The 22633-nt window shown below is 40.2% G+C and overlaps 2 protein-coding genes across 10 annotated transcripts in view; one reads left to right on the top strand and one right to left on the bottom strand.

Moving 5' to 3' along the window:
* Window positions 1-795: 795 nt before the first annotated feature.
* abhd3 (abhydrolase domain containing 3, phospholipase) lies at window positions 796-18696 on the bottom strand. Of its 3 annotated transcripts, none has more exons than XM_058066450.1 (11): window positions 18216-18696; window positions 15678-15756; window positions 15379-15595; window positions 14214-14377; window positions 11627-11809; window positions 8954-8999; window positions 5551-5663; window positions 4131-4304; window positions 3862-3910; window positions 3621-3786; window positions 796-2799 (listed from the first exon to the last, which is right to left on the bottom strand). In XM_058066450.1, the coding sequence occupies exons 3-11, from the start codon at window positions 15538-15540 to the stop codon at window positions 2618-2620; spliced, it is 1239 nt and encodes a 412-aa protein (XP_057922433.1). In that variant the 5' UTR covers window positions 15541-15595; window positions 15678-15756; window positions 18216-18696; the 3' UTR covers window positions 796-2617. The 3 variants fall into 3 exon arrangements, with proteins under 3 accessions (XP_057922433.1, XP_057922434.1, XP_057922432.1); XM_058066451.1 differs by having other exon boundaries at window positions 15379-15590; XM_058066449.1 differs by lacking the exons at window positions 15678-15756; window positions 18216-18696 and having other exon boundaries at window positions 15379-15671.
* Window positions 17873-22633, top strand: part of mib1 (MIB E3 ubiquitin protein ligase 1) — a 48040-nt gene continuing 43279 nt past the window's right edge. For 6 of the 7 annotated variants that reach the window (XM_058066446.1, XM_058066445.1, XM_058066444.1 and 3 more), the window contains exons 1-2: window positions 17874-18715; window positions 20927-21098. In XM_058066446.1, the coding sequence (XP_057922429.1) occupies window positions 18487-18715; window positions 20927-21098 (401 nt within the window). In that variant the 5' untranslated portion in view covers window positions 17874-18486. Of the gene's footprint in view, window positions 18716-20926; window positions 21099-22633 lie in introns of all 7 variants that reach the window. The other variant, XM_058066447.1, reaches the window with a different exon arrangement.

Genomic DNA, 22633 nt, shown 5'->3' with positions numbered 1-22633 from the left:
TTCTTATGGGGAAAAAACGACCCAGTTAGCATCCGTTTTGGTTAGAGTCAGACCTTCAAGAATGAATTAATGATGCTAACCAAGGTTCCACTGTAATACATTTTTTTTTCATGACTGAAAAAAACCTGATGACATATTTCTTTAGTGCCTGAGGCATTGCAGTGCTTAACGTTACTCTCATTTATACTGACATGATTACAATATCACACATAATAATTACACTATATCATATTAGATCGTGTTGAATAGATAACAGCCTTTGGCGGTTCAACAAGAGCGTGATCCTGCCTGTAAATTAAGGCTCAAGGCTTTATGCAGTAGTATTAAATCGTGTATTTGTTGCTCTACACTGTGAGTGTTCACATTGATATTTTTGTCATTTTGTCAAATAACGTATGGACTTTGTTGGGCAGCTTTCTGTGACATTACGTGACGTAACTGAAATATCCATCCATTTTCTGTACTGCTTATCCACACAAAGGTCACAGGCATGCTGGAGCCTATCCCAGCTGTCTTCAGGCGAGAGGCGGGGTACAACCTGGACTGGTCGCCAACCAATCACAGGGCACATATAGACAAACAACCATTCACACTCACATTCATACCTATGGACAATTTGGAGTCGCCAATTAACCTAGCATGTTTTTGGAATGTGGGAGGAACCCGGAGTACCCGGAGAAAACCCACGCATGCACTCGGCCACCGTGCAGCCCACCAGACTTCATTCTCAAATAAATCCTTTGAACCGAACCAAACATGACACATTTGGATGCAGCCTAGTTATACTTTGCCGCTGGTTTATTGTGTACACTTCCTGTGTGCGTCACATTACATTCAAACACATTTAGCGCCCCATCACATCAGTACTGCCTTTGGAATTTTTTAACATAGCACATGACATGAGGTGCTGTGAATTATTCAGGAATTAGAGGCATGGCTAAAACAAAAACAGTGTAATTCCCCATTCCTTGTCATCATCAATAACGTTAACTAAAAAAAAACACAGGTGGTTACGGAGTAATATGTATGCGGTAAAGTTAAACTGCGTGAAGATTATTCAACATTTCATAGACAATTTTATTGTCCTGTGTCGTAAGCTTACACCGCATTAAACCACCAATACAGTTCAATATGCTAACTGCTAAACGACAGTCGTTTCAAAACAGCCATGTGACACTAAAGCTCGAGCTCTTTGTTTTGCATTAGTGGAGGAATTGATCTTTTTAATGGCAAAATTAAAAAGAGGAATAACAGAATAAAATTGTACTTCAGTTGTTATTTAAAATAAAATATTTTTAAAATTAATTTTAATTGCAATGTAAGAATAAAATACCAAAATACAGTACATTATATATTAATTAAGCTTATTATATTTATTTATTCAAACCTTTCAATTTTTAAATAATTAAATCTACCTTGTTTAGTTACTTGTTACAAATGAGGTAATCTGTCGATCGATCAGGAGGTGGGTGAGATCAAGGATCTGACAGGTTGAGCTGTGCAGTGAAAATCTGTTTCAATCAAAAACGTTTGTGGATACATTTCACATTTTAATTAAAGGGGACCTATTGTGCTAATTTTGGCCCTTTGTATTTAGTTGTGGTCTCCTATAGAGCATCTACACAAGCTAAGCCGCACAGAAAGCTTTCTAGATCTGCCAGAATCTGCACCTATTCAAACTGTATTTTCTTGGATTTTCCAAAACAGTCTGTTTTAATTTATTCCACCCACTCTGTTGTGATTGGTCACACTCTCAGGCGCACAGCTTGTACCCGGGAACGCCCATATGAGGATGCCCAGCTCACTGTGACACCAGAGCAAGACAGTGTTAGAAAAAAACTGTCTGAAGCCAAGCATTCAGAGCCATCCCAAACTTCTTTCAGGACTAACTTCCAAATGCACAAAACTCATTATCTTAAAGTTTGACATTTTTTAACACAAGAATAGAACATTCTAACAACATTTAAAAGTAATTAAAATTGAAAAAGCATAATAGGTCCCCTTTAATTACTGGATAATTTAATATTCACATACAAAATTCTTGCATTACCTGTTATTTGTAGTTATTTTTGTGTAGAGGACATAAAAGTCCACTTCTACGTTAGCATAAGCTAGTCCTGTCTTAGCATCAACTAGTGCAGGAGTGTTAAACTGGAGAAAAAGTGCCAGAAAGGTTAAACTATTCCTTTTAAAGAGAAACCAAAGTATAACTAAATAAAATCCCTGAGGGCTAAAATCCAATAGATGAACACTAAAGGATGGATTGTGAGCTAACATGGTTGAATTCCTTGTACAGTACGTGTATTAAAATCATTTTTACAGCTAGCTAATGTGGCCAAACATTGTCCTAAATATCACTTTCAATGAAGCCATGGTCAAAAAAACAATGATTAGAATAAATAAAATGAAGTTGATCTCAGAGAATAGGTTGTGCACTTTTGCTTGCTTTTTAACTTGGGACAAAGAAGGACAAATAAAGGAATGGATGACAGGAAGTGAGGTAAGGACAAAGGATAGAACGCAGGAAAGTTGGAGGGTTGAAAAGTGCAACAATGGAAAAATAAAGACTAGATGGAATGAGTGTTGGAGTGTTGTTGGACACTTGGTGAAGGTCCTCTCAGGAGAGGTCTTTGAGTCGACCTCCTTGCTCAATGACCGCCCGGGCAAACTGTCGGAAGACTCGGTCCATGTAAGTGCTCTGCCTCGGCCACAGGCCCTCCAGGAAGCCAATATGGCCGCCGTGGCAGGTAATAAGCATGGCAAGGTTGGGGTTCTGTTTCACCGCTTCCACTGGGATGGCTGTAGAACACATAAATGCAAGGATGGAGTCCTGAATTTACAGTACTTCCCTGTTGGCCACAGTTAAAAGACTGTAATTTAGGCTGATGGTAAGTGCAACAAATTGGAGATTGTGGGCAGGCTAACAACAACAATGGAGGAGAATGAAGGCCTCTTGTATTTATTTCTTTATTTTAGCACACGGTTAAGCAGGCTCATTTTATCCAAAAAGAGAATGACGGCAATGTGCAGCAAAGTGGAGACTGTGGACCCGCTAATGTCTGCCGGAAAAAAACAGCAAAGACCAGCTACTAGGATGACCAGCATAGGGTTGTGCTTTCGTGCTGGTAGCTGGTCTATGCTGGTAGCTGGTTTATGCTAGTCTGGATGACCAGCACGAAAACACAATGTATGCTAGTGTAGCTGGTCTATGCTACCATTTCATGCAGATATCGGCAGTGGTTGGTCAATACTAAAATTGCCCTAACTTCCCCCCATTTTTAGCCAAGTATCCACAAATGTAAGTAAAAGTTTAAAAATACTACTTTTTAATATAAGAAATATTCTGGATTCTTTCTTTTTATGGTACCACAGGGAGGTACTTGGACAATGCTATGATACTGCACTTACTCCTTATCTTCTCTGTATCCCATCATCTGTACTCACTTATCATCCAACAATGTTTCTGTCAAGTGTTTTCATCTTTACCAGTATTTTCAAAATAAAGGTAACCATTACTATTACCATGACCAAACATGGTTCCAAGAAAAGGATTCAAATTCAACATTTAATGCCAGAACTTTTTTGGATTTCGCATGAGGATTGCGACTTGCGTCTCTCACCATGAGATGGGGAAAAGACGTCATCGGCAGCATTGAGACACAGCATCGGCACCTGCACCGATTTCAACCTGTGGACAGGACTGGCATCGTGGTAGTAGTCGTCATTGGTGGCGTAACCAAACATGATGGACGTAAACCTCTCATCAAACTCTCGGATGGTCTTGGCCTGGGGCGGGGAGCGAAGGTGAGATCACTGATGTCTCTATGATGATTGACAGATTTATGGGAAGTGATGGCCTACCTTCATAACGTGGTCAATGTCGTAACACTTTTCAAGCACGGGTCTGTGTCTGGTGGACAGATCACAAAAAAATGGATTAGCACTGATACTGACATCCATTTAGATAATTGAACAGGTTTTCACTTGCACCTGCTTTTGTGATTCCGCGAAAAAAGCAAAAACCACCCCGATCAGCACATACGAATTAATCTCCAGACTGCTAAAGTGCTAAGCCCCCCTAGCATTGGCAGCAAGCTAGCGCTTAATCCTGCTTTAGCCCCATGGCTGACCTGTGCACGGAGGCTTGGAGGCAGCTGGTGAGGTAAGAGTTGAAAAGGAAACGGTCCAGCGGCTTTTCCAGCGAGGCTGTGCACTCGAATACGTCCCAGCCCGCCGAGAAGACCACCACCCCTTTCAGGCACGTTTCCTGGCCCTTGCGCCCCAAATAGTTAGCGAGCATCATCCTGGATATGACAAATGACAGTGTTAACTCATTAGCACTGTTACCACAAAATCTATAGCTCTTAGAAGGTTAACAACAAATTGTTAGCACATCCTGAATGTACTAGGAGCAAACCATGTTATATAAATATAGATGAGAGAATGTAACTCATTGGCATTGTTGCTAGCAATGCTAGAAAATTTGGAAATTTGTAAAATCAAGTCTGTGGTTAATTCTAACAGATAAAACATGACTTGTACTTTAATTTGATACCTCATTCACTTATGTAACTCAATAATATTAAAGACATTAGAGCAGATTTTATACCGGAAAATAGTGTCTTTGGCCCCTGTTGCTTTAGTCGAAAGCTGTGATTGATATCAGACCTTGGCAAGTACAACCATACAAAAAAATATATAACTTGTGAAAATTTGTTTTAAAAGTAAACAAAGTAGCTATTTACTACATTTTTGATCATCAAAAAGTCGAGGGAAGAAGGTCAATTGTCATACTCGCTAAAATATGGGTTTAGTAACATTGCTACTGCTACAAAATGTGTAGCTCTTAGAATAGCAAATAGCCTTGAAGTTAGCAACTTGCTACGAACAATGAAAATGACTTTAAACAGTGGTTTAGTAACAAAGCAGAATAATCTTTTGTTTTTAGGAAGTGCCAAGCAGTTTTTTTAAGAAGACAAAAGTGGATTCATTGAATTATATGATGTTATGTTGAGCACCTAGCATGTTGTGACTAATCCAGTTTTGACTATATTGTCAAAATATACCCATTAGCGTAGTTAGCACAAAATGTACAGCTCTTAAAAGTAGCGGGGAGGTGCTTCTTTGTCGGTTGGAAACTGTGAATTTTTCTTTGAGCTTTAGTTTGCAATAAAAAAAGAATTAGCAATCTTTACATTTTAAGTGCTACGTCACTGAAATTAATGAAGAAGCCGAGCAGCTAACTGCAAGCTAACAAATTAGCAAGTTGTGGCTAGCATGTTGTCAAATCGTATAAATTTTATATATACAGTTGTATATTAAAAACACAAAGTCTGATTCCTCTCACTTGTTAGCAAAAGCGGTTGACAAGGCGAGCTAAATTAATAAATGTGAGTGATCTCTGTGCGCACCGTTTAGCGACGGTGGATTTTGTTATGTCAGGCCATATCAAGGTATTAATGTTAATCTCTTTTAATCCCGCAGGGGGAGGCCACTTTCAGTCACATTCAGGGGGGATTTGTCGGCGGATAGCGCAAGTGGCTTCATTACCCGCCCATGGACACGCCCGCCGCCATGATGGGAGCGGCATGGTAGGTGATGTGGACATGCTCAATAACAGTCTCCAGGTCCTCTGTGTTGGCGGCACAGTAGGTCCGAGGCGTCTGGAAGAGGATGCAAACAGATAGATATCATATACTGTACTATTTATGATAAACCCCAATACACAAATAAGTAAGTTGTGCTACTGTAAGTAACATTTGTTACATACAGCATTCCATACTGTATGTTAATTCAGAGTGAAAAAAATGTGTTTGCCATTCAAACAGCCTTGTGGGATATGCCAGTCTTTTTTATTGGCTGCTGGGCAGTTATGATAGAGCCCTATGAAATTCGCCTAGCAACAAGCATCCCAACAAACCAATAAACAAAAATGTCCATCTGTGTACCGGAGAGCAAACATTTTCTAATTTTAAAATGTATGTTCAGAGACAAATTTCAGTGGTTGTTAAACAACCGAAAACAAAACTTTCATTCTGTTCTGGGGGGGGGGTCCTGTTTCTTCTCCTCCTCCTGCTGCAACTGACTCCTCCGCTTCTCAGGCTCCCTTATTAAAATTCAAGTAGAAACTTCAGGCAAAGTAAATTCCTCTTTAACTTGTCCCTTGTGCTTCCTCCACACAAACATGTTGGATGATTTTAGCATCGACAGCGAAAAGACACAACCTGCTTTGGTTTACGACAAACTAAACTAAGACTTTTATAATTAGGGCTGTATTATTTCCAGTCAAGGTGTTGTAGATTCAGTTTCAGCTAATTTGAGTGACATAACAGGTTGATCCGGTACGGCATAGCATTCCACTGCATTTTTCTTCGAGTCTTCACCTCAAGTCTTCGAGGTGTCACAATATTTATCAATTTTCTGTACCGCTTATCCTCACAATGGCGTGCTGGAGCCTATCCCAGCTGTCTTCAGGCGAAAGGCGGGGTCTCCTAGGTCTCCTCGTTCACTGTGCAGCCGGTGTCACAATAGTATATTGGAAATGTGTTTTCCCAAACACAGTTTTTTATGCTGCTTGTTGCGGGGGTATGCTGGAGCCTATCCCAGCTGACTTCAGACGGGGTATAACCTGGACTGGTGGCCAGCCAATGGCAGGGGACATATAAACAAACAACCATTCACATCCAACATGCATGTTTTTGGAATGTGGGAGGAAGTCGGAGTCCCCGGAGAAAAACACATGCACGGGGAGAACATGCAAACTCCACACACAGATGACCAAGGGTGGAATTGAATCCGAGTCTCCTCGCTGTGTGGCCTGCACGCTAACCACTCGTACTCTGTGCAGCCTAATTCTGTTACATATTACAGTAATTAATCTGCAAATCTTCAAATTATTTCAGCTATTGTTTCTAATGGCCAACAATCAAAACACTAAATGTGTGCCTTTTGTAGTTGCTGTGGTAGAATCTGGGTTATTAGAGAGTTTTCATCAAAATAACCCTGTTTTATGTCGACACAAGTGGTCGACTGTGTCTGTCAGCGAGCAAAGGCGAGTTGTCAACATACAGTACTATAATATGTCACTTTTAAAAGTCAGGCTACAAAAAAAGGCCTAATAGGTGTTGGCGTCTAACACACCGAGCCACACAGTGGGCTCATTCTAAAGCCTGGCTTGTTAAAACAATACACAATGTTCCCATTAATAAGCGGAACACACAGAAAACAAGCTACAAGAGCAAATAGATGCTAAATCATCGGCACTGAAAGTGGCACAATTCCTGATTGAAACCAGGCACAAAACTCTGCATCCCTGTTGACCCTGCTTTTTGACACCATGCCAAGGCTACATTGCGGGGCTGCGGATTAATCCTTACTAAATCTTCAACATCACCCGCTGTAAAATGTTATACTAAACTTTGCGACCCTTGGCTTCAGAGTTACATTTGTCATCACACGGAGGAAACACGCTGTTCTGGAATGAAACAGTATTTGTGCTTGCTGTGTAGAACAGAGTGACACAATGAGAACTGTATGTTCTTGCCAGATAAGGGCAGCCGTAAACCACAAGAGGGGTATGCACTATCAGCCATATTCTGTTGGCTAAATATATGCAAGTGTGAGAGGACAGATTAAACCAGGTGTTAGGACGGCGGCCATGCTCAGCCAGCTCACATTTCTTAGGCATCAGCGTTAAAATACATGATTAAATCTGCCCGACACTTAATCCTTCCTGTGCAACAACAGCGGGAGCCCAGCCTCACGTGTGTGCACATCACGTGACACTGTTTTAATCTGGAAATTTATTTGCAATCGATGTCATATTTATCGTATATGTACATATGTTGACTTTTTGTGCCAACAGTATCTTTTCAATGACTGGACAGTGTTTGTTTGTCATTCCATGTTCCATATTGTCGCTGTCACTCATTGAGTTCCATTGCAAAATGGTACACAATATATTATGTGTTATTATTATTGCGCACACACGCATCTTAGAGCAGGGCCAAATGTGGCCCGCAGGACACTAGTTTGAGGCCCCCGCCTTGATATGAAAGTTTAATGTTAGTGCGGCCCGCGCAAGTTTGATATGGATGCTGTATGGTATCATGTACCCAGAAAGAATTATTACGTTTGATTAATGTTCACGTTAAAGCTTAAATAACTGTTAATAGTTATCCTCCCTATCCGTGTGGAAGTGGTAAGTTTTTGGCTAGGAAATAACTTGAAGGCTACCGTTTAGGTCGCTAGCTCTCTAGTTTGCGAGTTAGCATGTGTCTCAAGACCCTGCAGTTGCGCAATATGTTGTAAATAAAAAAAGTATAAATGTGACTACAGTCGTGTTTTGTCATGTCTACGGGGCTCTAATAATGCTTTGTTAATTTAATATGAAAAAAATAATTTGTCTACCCACCAACTACATGTGGTTTCTTAAGTTTTTATTATTTGCCGTTTTATTATTATTATATTTATTTATTACTGATTGATTGATTTTCTTTATTCTTGATCTGTTTATTTATTTTTCATCTTATTTTGTGCAGAAAAATGAAGATATTTGAGTGGAATGTTTTATCAGAGCTTTTATTGTAGAAAATCGGAACCAAAGCACTGAAAAAGTTTGTATATTTTTCTGTTTTTAATAAATGCGTTTTGGGTTTTTTTGGAAAACCTGATGCAGCCCAGCCTTGCCCAGACCCCAGCTCCAGTGGCCACCAGGTAAATTGAGTTTGAGACCCCTGGCTTAGAGGAAACATTGATGACTGCCAAATCTGATCTGATTTAAAGCAAACTGTGGGGTCAAAGCTACTACTGTCAAACCAATTTGGATCCAGACATGATTCAGATTTCACAGATTTCACTTCAATTGAACATCCTATTTAAGATGTTCAGAAACTGATCTTTTTCATTAAATCGCATCAGCTCAACTTGAAATTTGTACACTTTAGAGTCTTACCAGCAGAGTTTCCCCCGACACTCCCCTGTTGTTGAAAACCACAGCTCTGAAATACACAGAAAATTGACACAATTCACTCATTTCAATTCAACTGAATAGTTTCTTGTGATTTTTTTATATTTATCAGGGAAAAGTGAACACATTATGTTGGGTTTGTGTCATGATCTGTGTTGTCTCTTTACTGCCGCCCTCTGACGTATCTTTACAGTGCACTGCTGCTAATTTGCATCATGGCCTCTTTAAGCTTGGCAGCCAGTCCAGTTCATTGCCAGATTGTCCTTCAAGCTCCCACACGCCTCACGATCTCTGCTCGGCTGCATGTATATCTTGTTTGTACCCCTGCTTTCTGGCTTTTAGTCCTAGTCATTGTGAGTCCTTGTGAGGACTTATTATGCTGCGTTTTTTTGTTCTAACCTGAGCTAGTTTTTCCTGCTCAACCTTTTGTCAGCAGTGCTATTTGTTATTGTGCTTTGTGTCAGTTCGTCCTGCCTTGCAGTGTTTTTGTATTTTTCTTGGCTCAGTTTATGTTTTTGTTCATTTTTTGCGTGCTTTCTTATATTGTTTGTACTTTTATCCTGTTGTGGACACCTTGTTTGTAACTTTTTTTTTATTACCCGGAAGTGGTCTCCCCATTATGGCTTCCAGACTGGCTCACGCCGTTCCGAACATTCATTCATTTCATTCATTGTCTACCGCTTATCCTCACAAGGGTCGCGAGGGGTGCTGAAGCCGATCCCAGCTGTCTTCAGACGAGAGGCGGGGTACACCCTGGACTGGTCGCCAGCCAATCACACGGCACATATAGACAAACAACCATTCACACTCACATTCATACCTATGGACAATTTGGAGTCGCCAATTAGCCTAGCATGTTTTTGGAATGTGGGAGGAAACCGGAGTACCCGGAGAAAACCCACGCATGCACGGGGAGAACATGCAAACTCCACACAGAGATGGCCGAGGGTGGAATTCAACTCAGATCTCATAGCTGTGAGGTCTGCACGCTAACCACTCGTCCGCCCTGCGACCCCCAGTTCCGAACAGTTTGTTTCAAATGTTTCTATTAAAATTTAATTAACAAAAAAATAAACTAAAAAATTACTGCCCTGAGTATTAATGAATAGTTATTTAAATATTTTTAAAGTGATTTTTTTTCATGTATTTTAGGTTAGTATTTTTAGGTTCATTTTTTTCTAACTTTTCTGTTCATAACGAAATATACAAATTATTTCTGCATCAAGAAAAACACAGACCAATGCTTAAAATAAATGTTGCTTGCTTTAAAAAGAAAAAGTAATATGATAAGATTTGCTTGTACAGTACACATAAAGCCTCAGCATCCCTTAGCTAGTAATGTATTATCTGAAGGACCTGTATTAAGTGTAACTCAGCAAGCGGCAGGGCGGGGCTTTGTGGAATAGAGGAAAAAAAAACCCACTGCAGTATGAACTCAAACGCTGGTCCGGGCTTAGCTGCAAAGCTCGTGGCGGCGTGATAAGCTGCAAGTCATTAAGCCATAGAGACTCAGGGGTGAGGGGCACAAGATGCTGACTTCACTGAGCTTTCTTTCCCAAGTGGAGGAGAAAGACAGAGTGTGTGGGGGGGCGGAGAAAAGAGCCTTTTTGTGCACTTGGTGCAACTCTTGACAAAGCATACCCATGCTATTTGTGCTTGTCACCTGGAATAACCCTAACATCCAGGAAAAACCTCAGTATGACCACTTTAGGGGTTTTCAACTAGCAGCACAAATCCTACAAACACCAGCTTTTACTAGTACGTTGAGTAGGTCCATAAAAACTGCAGATCCAACCCTGAGTTGAAAGTTTTTGTATGTTAGTTTTGTGTGTTTTTTTTGTTTTTCTCTTGTTGGAAGGCAGGTTTTTCTCCAGCAGATATATGCAGCTGGGTGTCAGACATGTCCACCTTGCTCTATGCTCGATAACTCAACTATCGGTTTTTAAATCCCAGCTATAGACTGTATGCCTCTGTGTTTCTTAATGTATAAAACAGAATAAAAAAATGTTTATTGTGATTTATTTGTTTATGGAATATTATAGAGGTTCAGAAGTCATTTTTAGGGTGCATGTCAGGTTCCGTGTTGTCGCTCTGGTGCCGCCTGTCTGCTCTGTGTTGTAGTGCATGCCGTTCCTGCAGAGGCGGAGCTGAGACCACACACCTGCAGGAAATCGCTTCTTAAGCTGCTGGAAGGCAGCAAGTCAGATTGTTTCTTGCTCTCACTCGCTTGACGTCAGCTGTCATTGCTCTGGCCTAGTTTAGCTTTCTGGTCATTTTTGTGGTTTTTTTCCTTACCTTGTTCTCCCTGCGCAGTTTTCCCCTGCAGTAGTACTTGTTTTGCACCTGCTTAGGTTAGTACCTGCTCAGTTATTTATGCTTCCTGCTTGGTTACGTATAGTTTAATCATTTATCGTTAATTATCCTGCACCTTTTTTGGACTCTTTCCCAGTGTCTTTTTGTGGACTGTTTTTGTTTCCGTGATGTGAGGTGTGCCTATTTAATTAAACACATTTTTTTGTTCTTACATGGTGTCTCTCTGCACCCTGGGATCCAACCCCCGGCCTTAAGCCAAAACGTGACAATGCAGCCATGATGCATAATTCAGTGTGTTGTACAGTAAATGTATCAGGAGAAGGTGATGGAGCCAAGACCACCTACCTATAGCCTAGAGCCTGGCTCTGCTGGACCATGTGCAGGATGTAGGACTCTCGGCTAGTGCCGGTCAGGCCGGGGAGGAGGAGAACCGTGGGTCTGGAGGCCGGGTCGGGATGAGCGGGGCTGTCATTGTTATCAAACCAATCCAAAGAGATCTGTCCTCCATCTGCTGCCTTAATAAGCTCACTGCCAGGACACAGAGAGTTTGCTGTGTTAGTTTTTATGCTTTTCAATTAGAAACAAGTGATAATTAGAGAGAGGCGGTTATTTCTAAATTTGGAATGTTGATCATATACAGCAACTTACTTTTTTTTACCTTTAATAGTTTTTCAATTAAAGATTTGGTGTGTATGACAGAATGGCAAAGAAAACATAGCTGTCTTTAACCACATAGTCATTGTTAACAAATACATTGCGCAACAGAGCCAATGTTGTAATAGTGGTAAAGAGCTAATTCCTCATATAGAATTAATAGCGCTGATGAACTCAATTTAAACACAAATATGGCATAGTCATTGTTAACAAATACATTGCACAACACAGCAGCAATAGAGCCAATGTTGTAATAGTGGTAAAGAGCTAATTCCTCATCTAGAATTAATAGCGCTGATGAACTCAATTTAAACACAAATATGGCAGGTGTAACACACATGAGTTTCACACAAAGGGCTGAGTAGCAACTTTTTAAAACACATTCAAAGGTAGCTAAAGCTGCTGGATACTCACTCTCTTTTAAATGCAGCTACTGCCCACCTTGTGGAGGTTGCCTACAGCCACAGCTGACGGCGTATTTGACACTGAATAGACTGATTAGTCATAGTCATAGTTTTTCAACAAGGTGACTATAAATGTACAATAACTTTGTATAGTTCCACTTCCATGGATAAACAGATTGAATGACTTATGAATGCAGTACATGGCTGCCACCAGCAGAGGCGCAGTGGATTGTTGTTTGCGGTTTGGTTAACAGGTTTCACTAATGGGTCAAAGTAATTGTAAAATAAAGAAATTGGTAAAATAAAGATTTCTAGGTGTGAAAAAATGAACTTGTATTATAACTATCCACAGTTTTTGGCTACCGAGCTGATTATACATGGAATATTTTCATAGTTAGAGCACAGATAACCTGTTAACGAACATCTAAATATGTTTTTTAACATTACTAGAGCCCTGTAAACATGAAATAACACTCCTATAATTACCTTTACGGTCATACTACCTAACATAGTAGACAAAAGAGATAGTAGACAAGAGAAATTAAGCCACAAAAAAGACTTGTGCTTGTGTGTGTTGCTATAAATGTGTTCCCAATAGGAGGTGACGTCGGGGGTTCAGAATTGAGTTTTAGCTTGGTATGGGTTACTGCGGCACCAATAGCCTGTGGTTTTATTCGGGATCATTGTGGTGCCTGTTGTGAGGTAATTTAAGCCTGCAATAAAAGCTTGTTCTTACGACAATCAAGTCTGGTGCTTGTACTGCATGTCTCACCGGATATTACAGTAACATTACTGGCATCTAGTGACCAGTGTAGAATCCAACATATCATTCACAGCGTCTTTGAATGCATTTTATGAATGCCTTATATTTGCATTTTATTTCATTTAGCCATTTGTACGCTTGGAAATGTTTCATTTAGGCAATAAAATATCGTGTTTGGCTTAACCATGCATATTTTTTGGAATTGTAGTCAAATGCCCATCTCCAAGAGATACAGTAGATAGATGATAAAATGAAAGATATGAATTATTGCCATTTAAATCATATCAAATACAGTCTTGTTTCCTCTTTTAAAAGCACTTCTGGTGTAAGTAAAGTGATTACTTCAGCGTATTGATCGTGAGCTGCTGCCAAATCGGGGGACTGGATGAATGAGCAGAACCTCCCTCGCTGACAGCTGGCTCATTTCCCCAGTGATCATACAGTCACTTTTTACTAGCGTGCTTTGGAAAAAAAAGCAGGACAGAAAGCACTGCGCTAGTGGATTTTTACGCAACATCAATTGCTCTAGTTCTCCGGACGACCTTCCTTGGGCAAGTGGAGTGCATTACAACTTAGCAGAAAGCTGAAATTACAGAGGCAGCATGAAATATGCACCTGAGAGAGAGAGAGCGAGAGAGAGAGCGAGAGAGAGAGAGAGAGAGAGAGAGAGAGCAAATGAAGCATCCTAAAGAGACACAATGAGATGAATCTCCACCTGGACAGTTTTGTCACGCTGCTTGTCCTTGGGTTAGTGGTAAGTTCATTAAAGGTGGGGGTCTACCATGCTATCCTCAACCCCATCAAATGTGGTTGTTTCATGGAGTCCCTGTGAGCATGGTGCATTATTACGACCAAACTCCTTGTGATGTCACCAATGATGGTGCTTTAATGTCTTCATAAATAAAAAAAAACTTTTGCTCAATCCAGGAGAGTGACGAACCTGCAGCAATTTCCTTCTTATTCAGTAGTAAGCTGATTTTAGGAGTATTACTGGAGGACTCAATATTGCGAAAGATGCTGTTGTTGACTCAAAACATCATGGAAAGACATTTTAGTTTTTCAGCTAAATGACATTAGTCAATATAATGTGTATGTTTGCTTCACAACTCACTTTCTGTAGACAACACCGGGTTTGGCCGTGACAAAAGGTCTCAGGAGAGTCTGGATGCGGCTCTCCCAGCACCAAAAGGTGGGGTAGTAGGTCTCGGACACTACGGGACATTGCTCATGCAGAAATTGGTAAAACTTCTTGCCCCCTGAGATGAGCTGTGGCTTCTGCAAAAAATAAATAAATACATATACGGTTTATATACACACTTCATGTGTAAAAAAAAAATGTGCATATTATATATAAGATTAGCAGACTTTCTGTATTGCTCTATTGGACTTGGCGGTAGCAATCCCCGTGTGGTCCAAACAGTGATGACATCACAGATTGGATTGGAGACTTGGTAAGTGCTGTGGTCTTGTTCCGTGCTGCATAATTGCATGTCTGCCTTTGCAATTCATGCAGAACAAGTCCAATATTTTTTTGATGCTAATATGTGCCATTGGTAAAATGATTACATCATTTTTGGGGTACAAGAACATTAGCATGGATGCTTGTTTAAAAAAAATAACCATTATGTTTATTATTCAAACAAATCATAGCAGTACCCGTGTGAGCCATACAGTGATGACACAGCAGCTTTCTGATTGGTTATTTAGTAAGTGTTATGGTATTCTGGTGAGTTCACTACATTAGCGGTGTAGTGTTGATTGTTACCTTTGTAATTCATGCAGAAAGTCCAATATTTTGCAGGTTCAGACTGTGGAACAGCTCACTCTACCTGAACTCATGCTTCATCAAATATAACTGACATTATATTTATTCATGCTATTCATAACAAGAGATCTCGATCTTTTATTAATGACCCAAAACATTAACATGTTATGCACGTGTTTTATGATGCAATAGCGCAAGTCCTCCGGTAGGGGAGCAGTTCAGTAGGTATACTGTACATTGGCTTGTCTTTCGCTAGTAACATCCGGTGAACTGTACGTTGACATTGATTGAATGAATGTGTGTCATTCATTTGTCATTTCTTTGAGGTATATCATAGGTGGGTTGTATGCAATGCTATGCGATGTGTGCCAAAATGTCCACCTCACAGCCCGGCGTCGATTGTCATTCACCGGCATGGAGGTGGATGGTGCTATATGCCAGACACACACACACGCCGCTTCAATGAAAGTGAGAATAATACAGATATAATTAACAAAAATGCATACGTTACCTTGGCTACCGATATAAGATAGTAGCAGGTGTAGGCTGCACTGAAGCCCAGCACCAGAGACAGTCCAACACCCGAGCCGAAGAGTCCAACTTTGACTTGGTTTTCCAGATAATGAGACAGGTCCCTTGTCAAAATATTGAAATTGAGGTCCAGCGAGATCATTGCAAGGTGCCTTGTGTGTTTAATCCCGACCAGACTCTCCTGCAAGCCGCCTGCACTGAAGGAGACAAGTCAAGGGGACCAGATGAGGGTGGACGGACAGGGGAGCAAGGCTGTAATGTGTAATGTGTAAGGCTGACCAAGGAGTGGTGCTGTTTGACCGCCTGATGGCGCCGCCTGCTGTCCACGGCTGGGAGACTCCTCTTTGGTCTGCAAATACTGTAAAAAACAAAAAAATGGGGGGGTCACAACCCAAAATATAATTAAATACAATACCATACGCCTCCTTGCAATAGCACATGATAAATATATTTACTGATAGTTTAAAAAATAATTAGTGGGTAAAAAGGTAAATACAGTTGACTACAACATCATTGTTTTCTAGTCCATTTGTCCAGGAACTAACCTTACTACTACTACCACTACCACTACGAGCATAATTTTAAACAATATTTCAACCAAAAAAATACCGTAGTATGGTGTTACGAATGTAGTAAAAGCACTCTTATTCTGAAACACTTTATTTTCAAAGTATCAATTCCGCTTCCTGGTTTGCTTACGTGATATAACTTTTTTTCTTTTCGGTGCAGCTGCAACCACGTGACCTAGAGGAAGGCTGCGTCACCTCGGTTATGACACTTGGGGAGCACACATGCAAACTCAGTGTGCTTATGATTGGCGTTCTTAATATTCAATGGGACGAAGATGCATTTGATTTTGATCCTTCTAATGAGCAAGCTGCATTTAAAACAACTAAAAGAATTACCACCTCACCAGCCGATAACCTCATCGCACATCACTGGTATATTTCTTAAATGTTTGGCAGTGCAAAACGAATTTTTTGCATTTTGTTGAAATTATTTTCTACGATTGTGAATGTGTGCATGACAACAGAGGCAGCAGACTGTTCAAAATTTCAGTAGAAATGTTTCCAGTGTTGCTTTTTAGACATTGCATACACAAGATGCTTTGTTATGCAGTTATTTCTGCATTATTATTTACAGTGGTTAAGATTTTTGAACCCTCGTGTGCCAAGTGAGACTATTTGTCCATTTTTGCATTTGTCACGTGTTTTACTGTTTTTCCATGAATAACTTTTTCTTTGTTTTATTGACATTATAGCATACAAACAAGATGTTTCTCCATGCAGTTATTTGTGTTTTACAGCAGTTAAGTTATTATTACATGTTTCTTAGTTTTACTTTTTCTTTGGCTTTTTGACACTGCATACCCAAGACGCCTCGCACTTCAGTTATTTGTGTTTTACAGTGGATAACTTATTTTTACACTTGTGCAACAAATAAGAATGTTCGTCCCTTTTTGCTCTTCTTGAAGAAGGGAGGGCTTTAGAGCTCATTTCATCTTCACTGAGGTTTGAAACTGAATTACTCACCAAGCGTGTCAGAAGAAAACACCCTTGGGGCAATTGCTTGGAACCCACACATTGCCCAAGGGCTGTACCAATTAGTGAGCGATAATGAAAATTAAGTGACATTTTCCATACTGTAGGCACCAAGGTAACACAGGTCTCAAGTGTTACTTAATAAGTCCTGCAGCCTTGTCTTGAGAAAGAACATCCAACCACGGGTCTAAATTATAAAGGAATACAGTGATAGTAAATATTGGACAAAGTGATATAGTGATTGAAAAAAATACACATATATAAATAGTATACACAACTACAGAACATGTTTTACTGACACTATGGTGAAATTGGATTAACCTGTTCAGACTGCATGGCTGGGGAGTGCATTATACTTAAAAAAAAGCAAGTACAATTAAATAATATAGCCGTTAAATAATTTATTTGGAATGTCTTTTTTTACACCTCATCATACTATACCACTGCAATGCACCATTATTATTCTTATGTGCCTTTATTAGCAGCCTCTTTATTAGCTACACGTACACTATCAAGTCATGCATATGTATAATTGCCATAGTTGCAGTTTGCAGTGGTAGGAAAATTGCATTAGATCATCATTATGTGAGATTTTTCATTCATTTCATTCTAAGAACATTAGGATGTATTAATTTATTAATATAAAAGTTTATGATGGGTGCTAAGTGAGTTTACAGTCAACAATATACAAACCAACCACATATAAGTGTAAAAAACATAGCCTTAGCTAAACATCCTATCTGCAATACAAACAATATGTGATATGCTCTTTTAACGTATTATAATGTTTTTTAGCATTGTCCCTGGGAAACAAACAACAAGATACATATAGATATCATCACGCTAGTATCGATTCAAACCTGTTACTACCCTTGGTATCGATACTATCGATATTTGGAACACGCAATATTGTTGTTCCAACTTCGTGTCTTCGTCTTTTCCCGTGCATCTCCGTAAAACTAGTTGTTGCGCGTCCGTCTGGGGGGCGCGCGCCGAGCGATGATTGACAATAATGGCGACGCGTCGAGTCTGAGTTGACTCTAGGGGGTGAGGACCATCTCTGGCCGACAAAAGGGAGCATCAGGTGAATGTTCCTAGTCGCAGAGAACAGAAAAACACCGTAAACGAGGACATTTACCCCAGCGGCTAAGACTGGGCTTCGGGAAATAGGGGGTTGTCTTGCTAGCTTGTAGTTAGCTCGCTACCTTGCTAAGTTGAAGGGGTTAGCATTGTTGATTGTACGGTTCCGGGAAGAGGACAGTCGGCTTGCACAAACCTGGCTGGGCAAACAATGTCGCTGCTTCACAAGCCTTTCGTCTCCATGTGTGAATGAAGCTTTCGCTTCTCAAAGAAGACCCATCCTCCTTCAGGCACTGTGGCTAGTGGGCTAGCTTCGCGGGCTGGTGTTTCGACTCCGTTCGGACTTGCTCGAGCTTTGCATTCGGAACCTGCTCGCTGCTAGCCTGCTAGCTAGCTCACCCGGGCTAGCTTGCTAAGATTAACTAAAACATTTGCAGAAGCATAGCGATCTTTTGTCTTCTACGTCAATGACCACCGGCAGGAACAACCGAGCCATGATGGAAGGAGTGGGGGCCAGAGTGGTCCGCGGACCCGACTGGAAGTGGGGCAAGCAGGACGGCGGAGAGGGACATGTTGGCACCGTTAGGAGTTTTGAAAGTCCCGAGGAGGTGGTGGTTGTCTGGGATAATGGGACGGCTGCAAACTATCGTTGCTCTGGAGCTTACGACGTGAGGATATTGGACAGTGCTCCGACAGGTAACATCTTATGCTATACTCTTCCACATAATAAGTTAACTGAAGGCGCTAATGATGGTGTAGTTGTGTCTTTATGGGGCCTAGAAGGATGCCAGATACTTCTGTAGTTACATTTCTCCACAATAACAGATGGGCCATTTAACTAAATGGTTCTGGGGGGCACGTTTTTACAATATTTTGTCTATTTATATATTTTTACAACTCACATTTTTACAGTATTCATATTTTGTATATAATGGCAATGCAAGGCTCTGCCATCACACTAATGTACATATTATTAGGCTATTTTTGATTATGGTAATGATTTAGTTCATTTTGAACATGCAATTCAATTTACAGTGCAGTATAGTGCACATGTTTACACTTTTAAAAGTCCACTCTTTTGAAAAGGAAAGCTGAAAACGATCTGTAGAAGCGATAATCAAAGATGTAAAACCAAACCTACTGTTTTTAAGTAACTATCGGGGGTAAAGAAGATAATCAAAGATCTACTATATAACAAGGTTGCACTGTTGTTTTGAAGCAGCAGAAAAAAAGTTATTCCCCATAGACAGGATTGCTTTACTGTTTTATAAAGGAATAGTGTACTTGTTTTGGAATTTTGCCCATTTGCCCAAACATGAACATATAGTTATTTCTCTTTTCCGTGCATTCTGAAGATATAAAAACAGATAAAAAAGACGCTGCCTTGAATGCACATAATGGGAAACGTATTCCAATGACAAAGCCTTCTGAAAAATGCCAACAATGCTCTCTTTACATGTAATGTGACGTGCATATTAACCAAGCTACAGCAACAATGTTATTATCATTATTAACATTGTTGCACCAATCAAACTAGTTAGTTAGATCCCCGCCACCGATCAGCTCTGCCCGATGCATCATCCAGAACAAGCATGTCTGCAGTGTGTTGAACTTCCAGTCTTAATGAGAGTGATATAAGTTTTGCACCTTGCAAAATGTGCCTCAAAAATGTCTCACCGTGGTGGCGCTCTAAAAAGCTTCAGACTGGTGCGGCATTTAGTGGCGATCACTTGGCAGGTTGTGGTGAGTTTGAGGCTCTCGATGTGATCCTCCGTCAGGCAGCGGTAAAGCCCCGATCCCAACCTGCAAAATATGAGGATGAGTACCGCCTCAGGCAGGATTTGGGAGCGCTTTTAGTGCAGGAGGAACTTTCGTTGTGTACGAGGCTGTCAGACTCTGGATGACTTGTGACGAGTGAGCATTTGCGCCATGCTTTAAACAGACGTTGTGCACACTATCACACTAATATTGTATCTCCTGTTCGGGACACAGAGGAGGAGGTCGGGTGCATCTGCGCTTCAGAAGGCTGCAGATACCTCATTTTCATTCAGGTTTTCAGTTAGTCATGTAAGAAGACTAGAAATAAATGCAGCATTTTGTTCATGTTCTGGTTAAACAAGCATATTGTCTTTGTTTGGCGTGAAATTCAATGTTACTAAAATGAGTAGCTCTTGGCTATTTTCATTTTGTGAAAGTAGCTCTCTCCAGAAAAAGATTTGGTGACCCCTAATATAGCCAGTAGTACATGTAAACCTTTACACTGCATGTATGTGATTGGTATCGGAATATTTCACTCATGGATTATCGGTATCAGCAGCATAAAATCCTGATCAGAACATCCCTAATGCTATATATATATATAGAAAGAGGTAGATCATTTTGGTTGCGTGCACCCCTGATATACTACATGTACAATGTACATAAATGTACATAAATAAAATAAATGCTCATCACCACAGCGTCCTAGGGGAAACCCTGCAGTCACAGCATGTATATAAAACCATACAAACTTGTTGTTTTTGTTTTTTTTTTTTTTAGTTATTTTCTTTTTAGGTGACATATGTGTGTCCCATTAAGTGCAGTAATTAGCTGTTTTTATATCTTTAGAACTTACAGAAAAGAGAGAGACATGTTTTCATATCTCACATAAGGATTGTGGATGATGGACAAAATTCCTTTAAGGAGCTACTACTAAAAAAATAGTCAAAGATCCGTAATGCACATTGCTGTTTTTTCTAGAACTTTCACAGTCGGTCCTTAAAAACGGCAGTCAAAGATCTTCAACATGTCAAGAACGCTGCTCTTTTTAAGAATGTGCTTCAAAAACACAATTCAAAGATCCTCTTTACTGTCGGAATATTCTGCAATATTCGCCCACTTACCTAAAAAAATATCCTTGCCTTCCAGGCATCAAGCACGATGGAACAATGTGTGACACCTGCCGTCAACAGCCTATCATCGGCATTCGCTGGAAATGTGCTGAGTGCACCAATTACGACCTCTGCACAACATGTTACCATGGAGACAAACATCACCTGAGACACCGCTTCTATAGGATCACCACCCCAGGCAGCGAAAGGTCAGTTAATCCAAGTGTGTTTAAAGCCGGAGAGACACTTAGGCAGGCATGTAGTAACCAGCACGCTGGTGCTTATTACCCTTAGTAATATTATGGTACTTGAAGTGTGCCTTTTCGCACAGCCAGACAGAATTTATGTCTGTGCTCCCAGACCTTCAGTTGCCAGGCAACAAACTTGCCTGGCTTAAATCTTTTTGAAAATCATTTTTATCCCGCCATTCCCATATACATGATTTCTCTGGTTGTACAGTGTGTCATCTATATACAGTCATGAAGAAAAAACATTAGACCACTTTGTTTTTTCAGTTTCTTGTTCATTTTAATGCCTGGTACAACAAATGGTACTTTAGGTAAAGGTTCTTTGGACAAATGAATATAATGATGACAACAAAAATAGCCCATTCGAGTTTTAAATGCTGAAACCAATTAAATGGTTTTCTTGGTAATAACAAAATCTCTTAAGTTCTTACATCAGTATTTATTATTTAAAGTATTTATTACATTGTACTGCCAAAAATGTAACTCTTATGAGGTATTTTTGTGGTCATTTGTTTGGACATTATATTTGTCCAAACAAAACATAACGTCTTGATGATTTACAAGCTGCAAACGTGAGTCGCTGCACATAAAAACATACATTTTTCATTTATAAATACACCTGACTGCCCCACAGACACAATTTGACAGTGCATTTTTTTAATTTCTATGGGTTTTCACATTTTGGCCTACTTTTGGCTGCACAGTGGCCGACTGTTTAGCATGTAGGCCACACAGTCAGGAGATTGGGGAGATCTGGGTTCCGCTTGGGTATCTCTCTGCGTGGGTTTTTTCCGGGTACTCCGATTTCCTCCCACAGTCCAAAAACAGTCAGCCAGTTTGTTACCAATAAATAAATTTGCTTGGCAATTTGACACTATAGGGCTTAAGGTTTGCCGCTTTTTATATAAGCATTTAAATTATATATTTTATATCATCATATCATGATATATGCTAAGGTTCATATCAACCAACCCTAGTGCTCACTGATGAAGTAAAAGCTCTTCTTGTCACCCAAAATTCTTTTGCAAAAAGTGCCAGTCAAGTGGCTCACGGTTCTTGCCAAAAACATGTGCCTCAGAACAGACAATGCAGTAAGTTCCCCACAGACTACCAGAAACAAAAGTATTGTCCTCCTTCTTAATCTCTTGCGCAGTATAATTTGCTTATGAAAATATTTACTCCCGTTTAAATTGTCACAAATGGCCAAGGAGAGCACAAACGGCTGTAATCTTTACTTGCGTACCTGCAGTGTGAGCGTTGCCTTTGTCTTGTATGGATGTTTAATGCAAAGATGCTGAAACAAGATTATTTGGCAGCTCCTGGTCTCTTCAATTGAGTTCAAATGAGCAGCAACATGAGCAAGCATAATTTGAATGCGACTTGGTAAAAATGGTTGCGTACACAGTTGGGTGGGGATTCTTCTCTTGTATCAAGCCAACATCCTAACACATGGCCCAACAGACGGCAGCCTTTTCAAGCGAGTACAACTTCATTTC

Source organism: Doryrhamphus excisus, chromosome 3 (assembly GCF_030265055.1).
Source record: "Doryrhamphus excisus isolate RoL2022-K1 chromosome 3, RoL_Dexc_1.0, whole genome shotgun sequence".
In the NCBI taxonomy this organism is placed as follows: domain Eukaryota; kingdom Metazoa; phylum Chordata; class Actinopteri; order Syngnathiformes; family Syngnathidae; genus Doryrhamphus; species Doryrhamphus excisus.
Note: the sequence above shows the minus strand (reverse complement) of the source record. Positions and strands in the feature narration are given on the sequence as shown.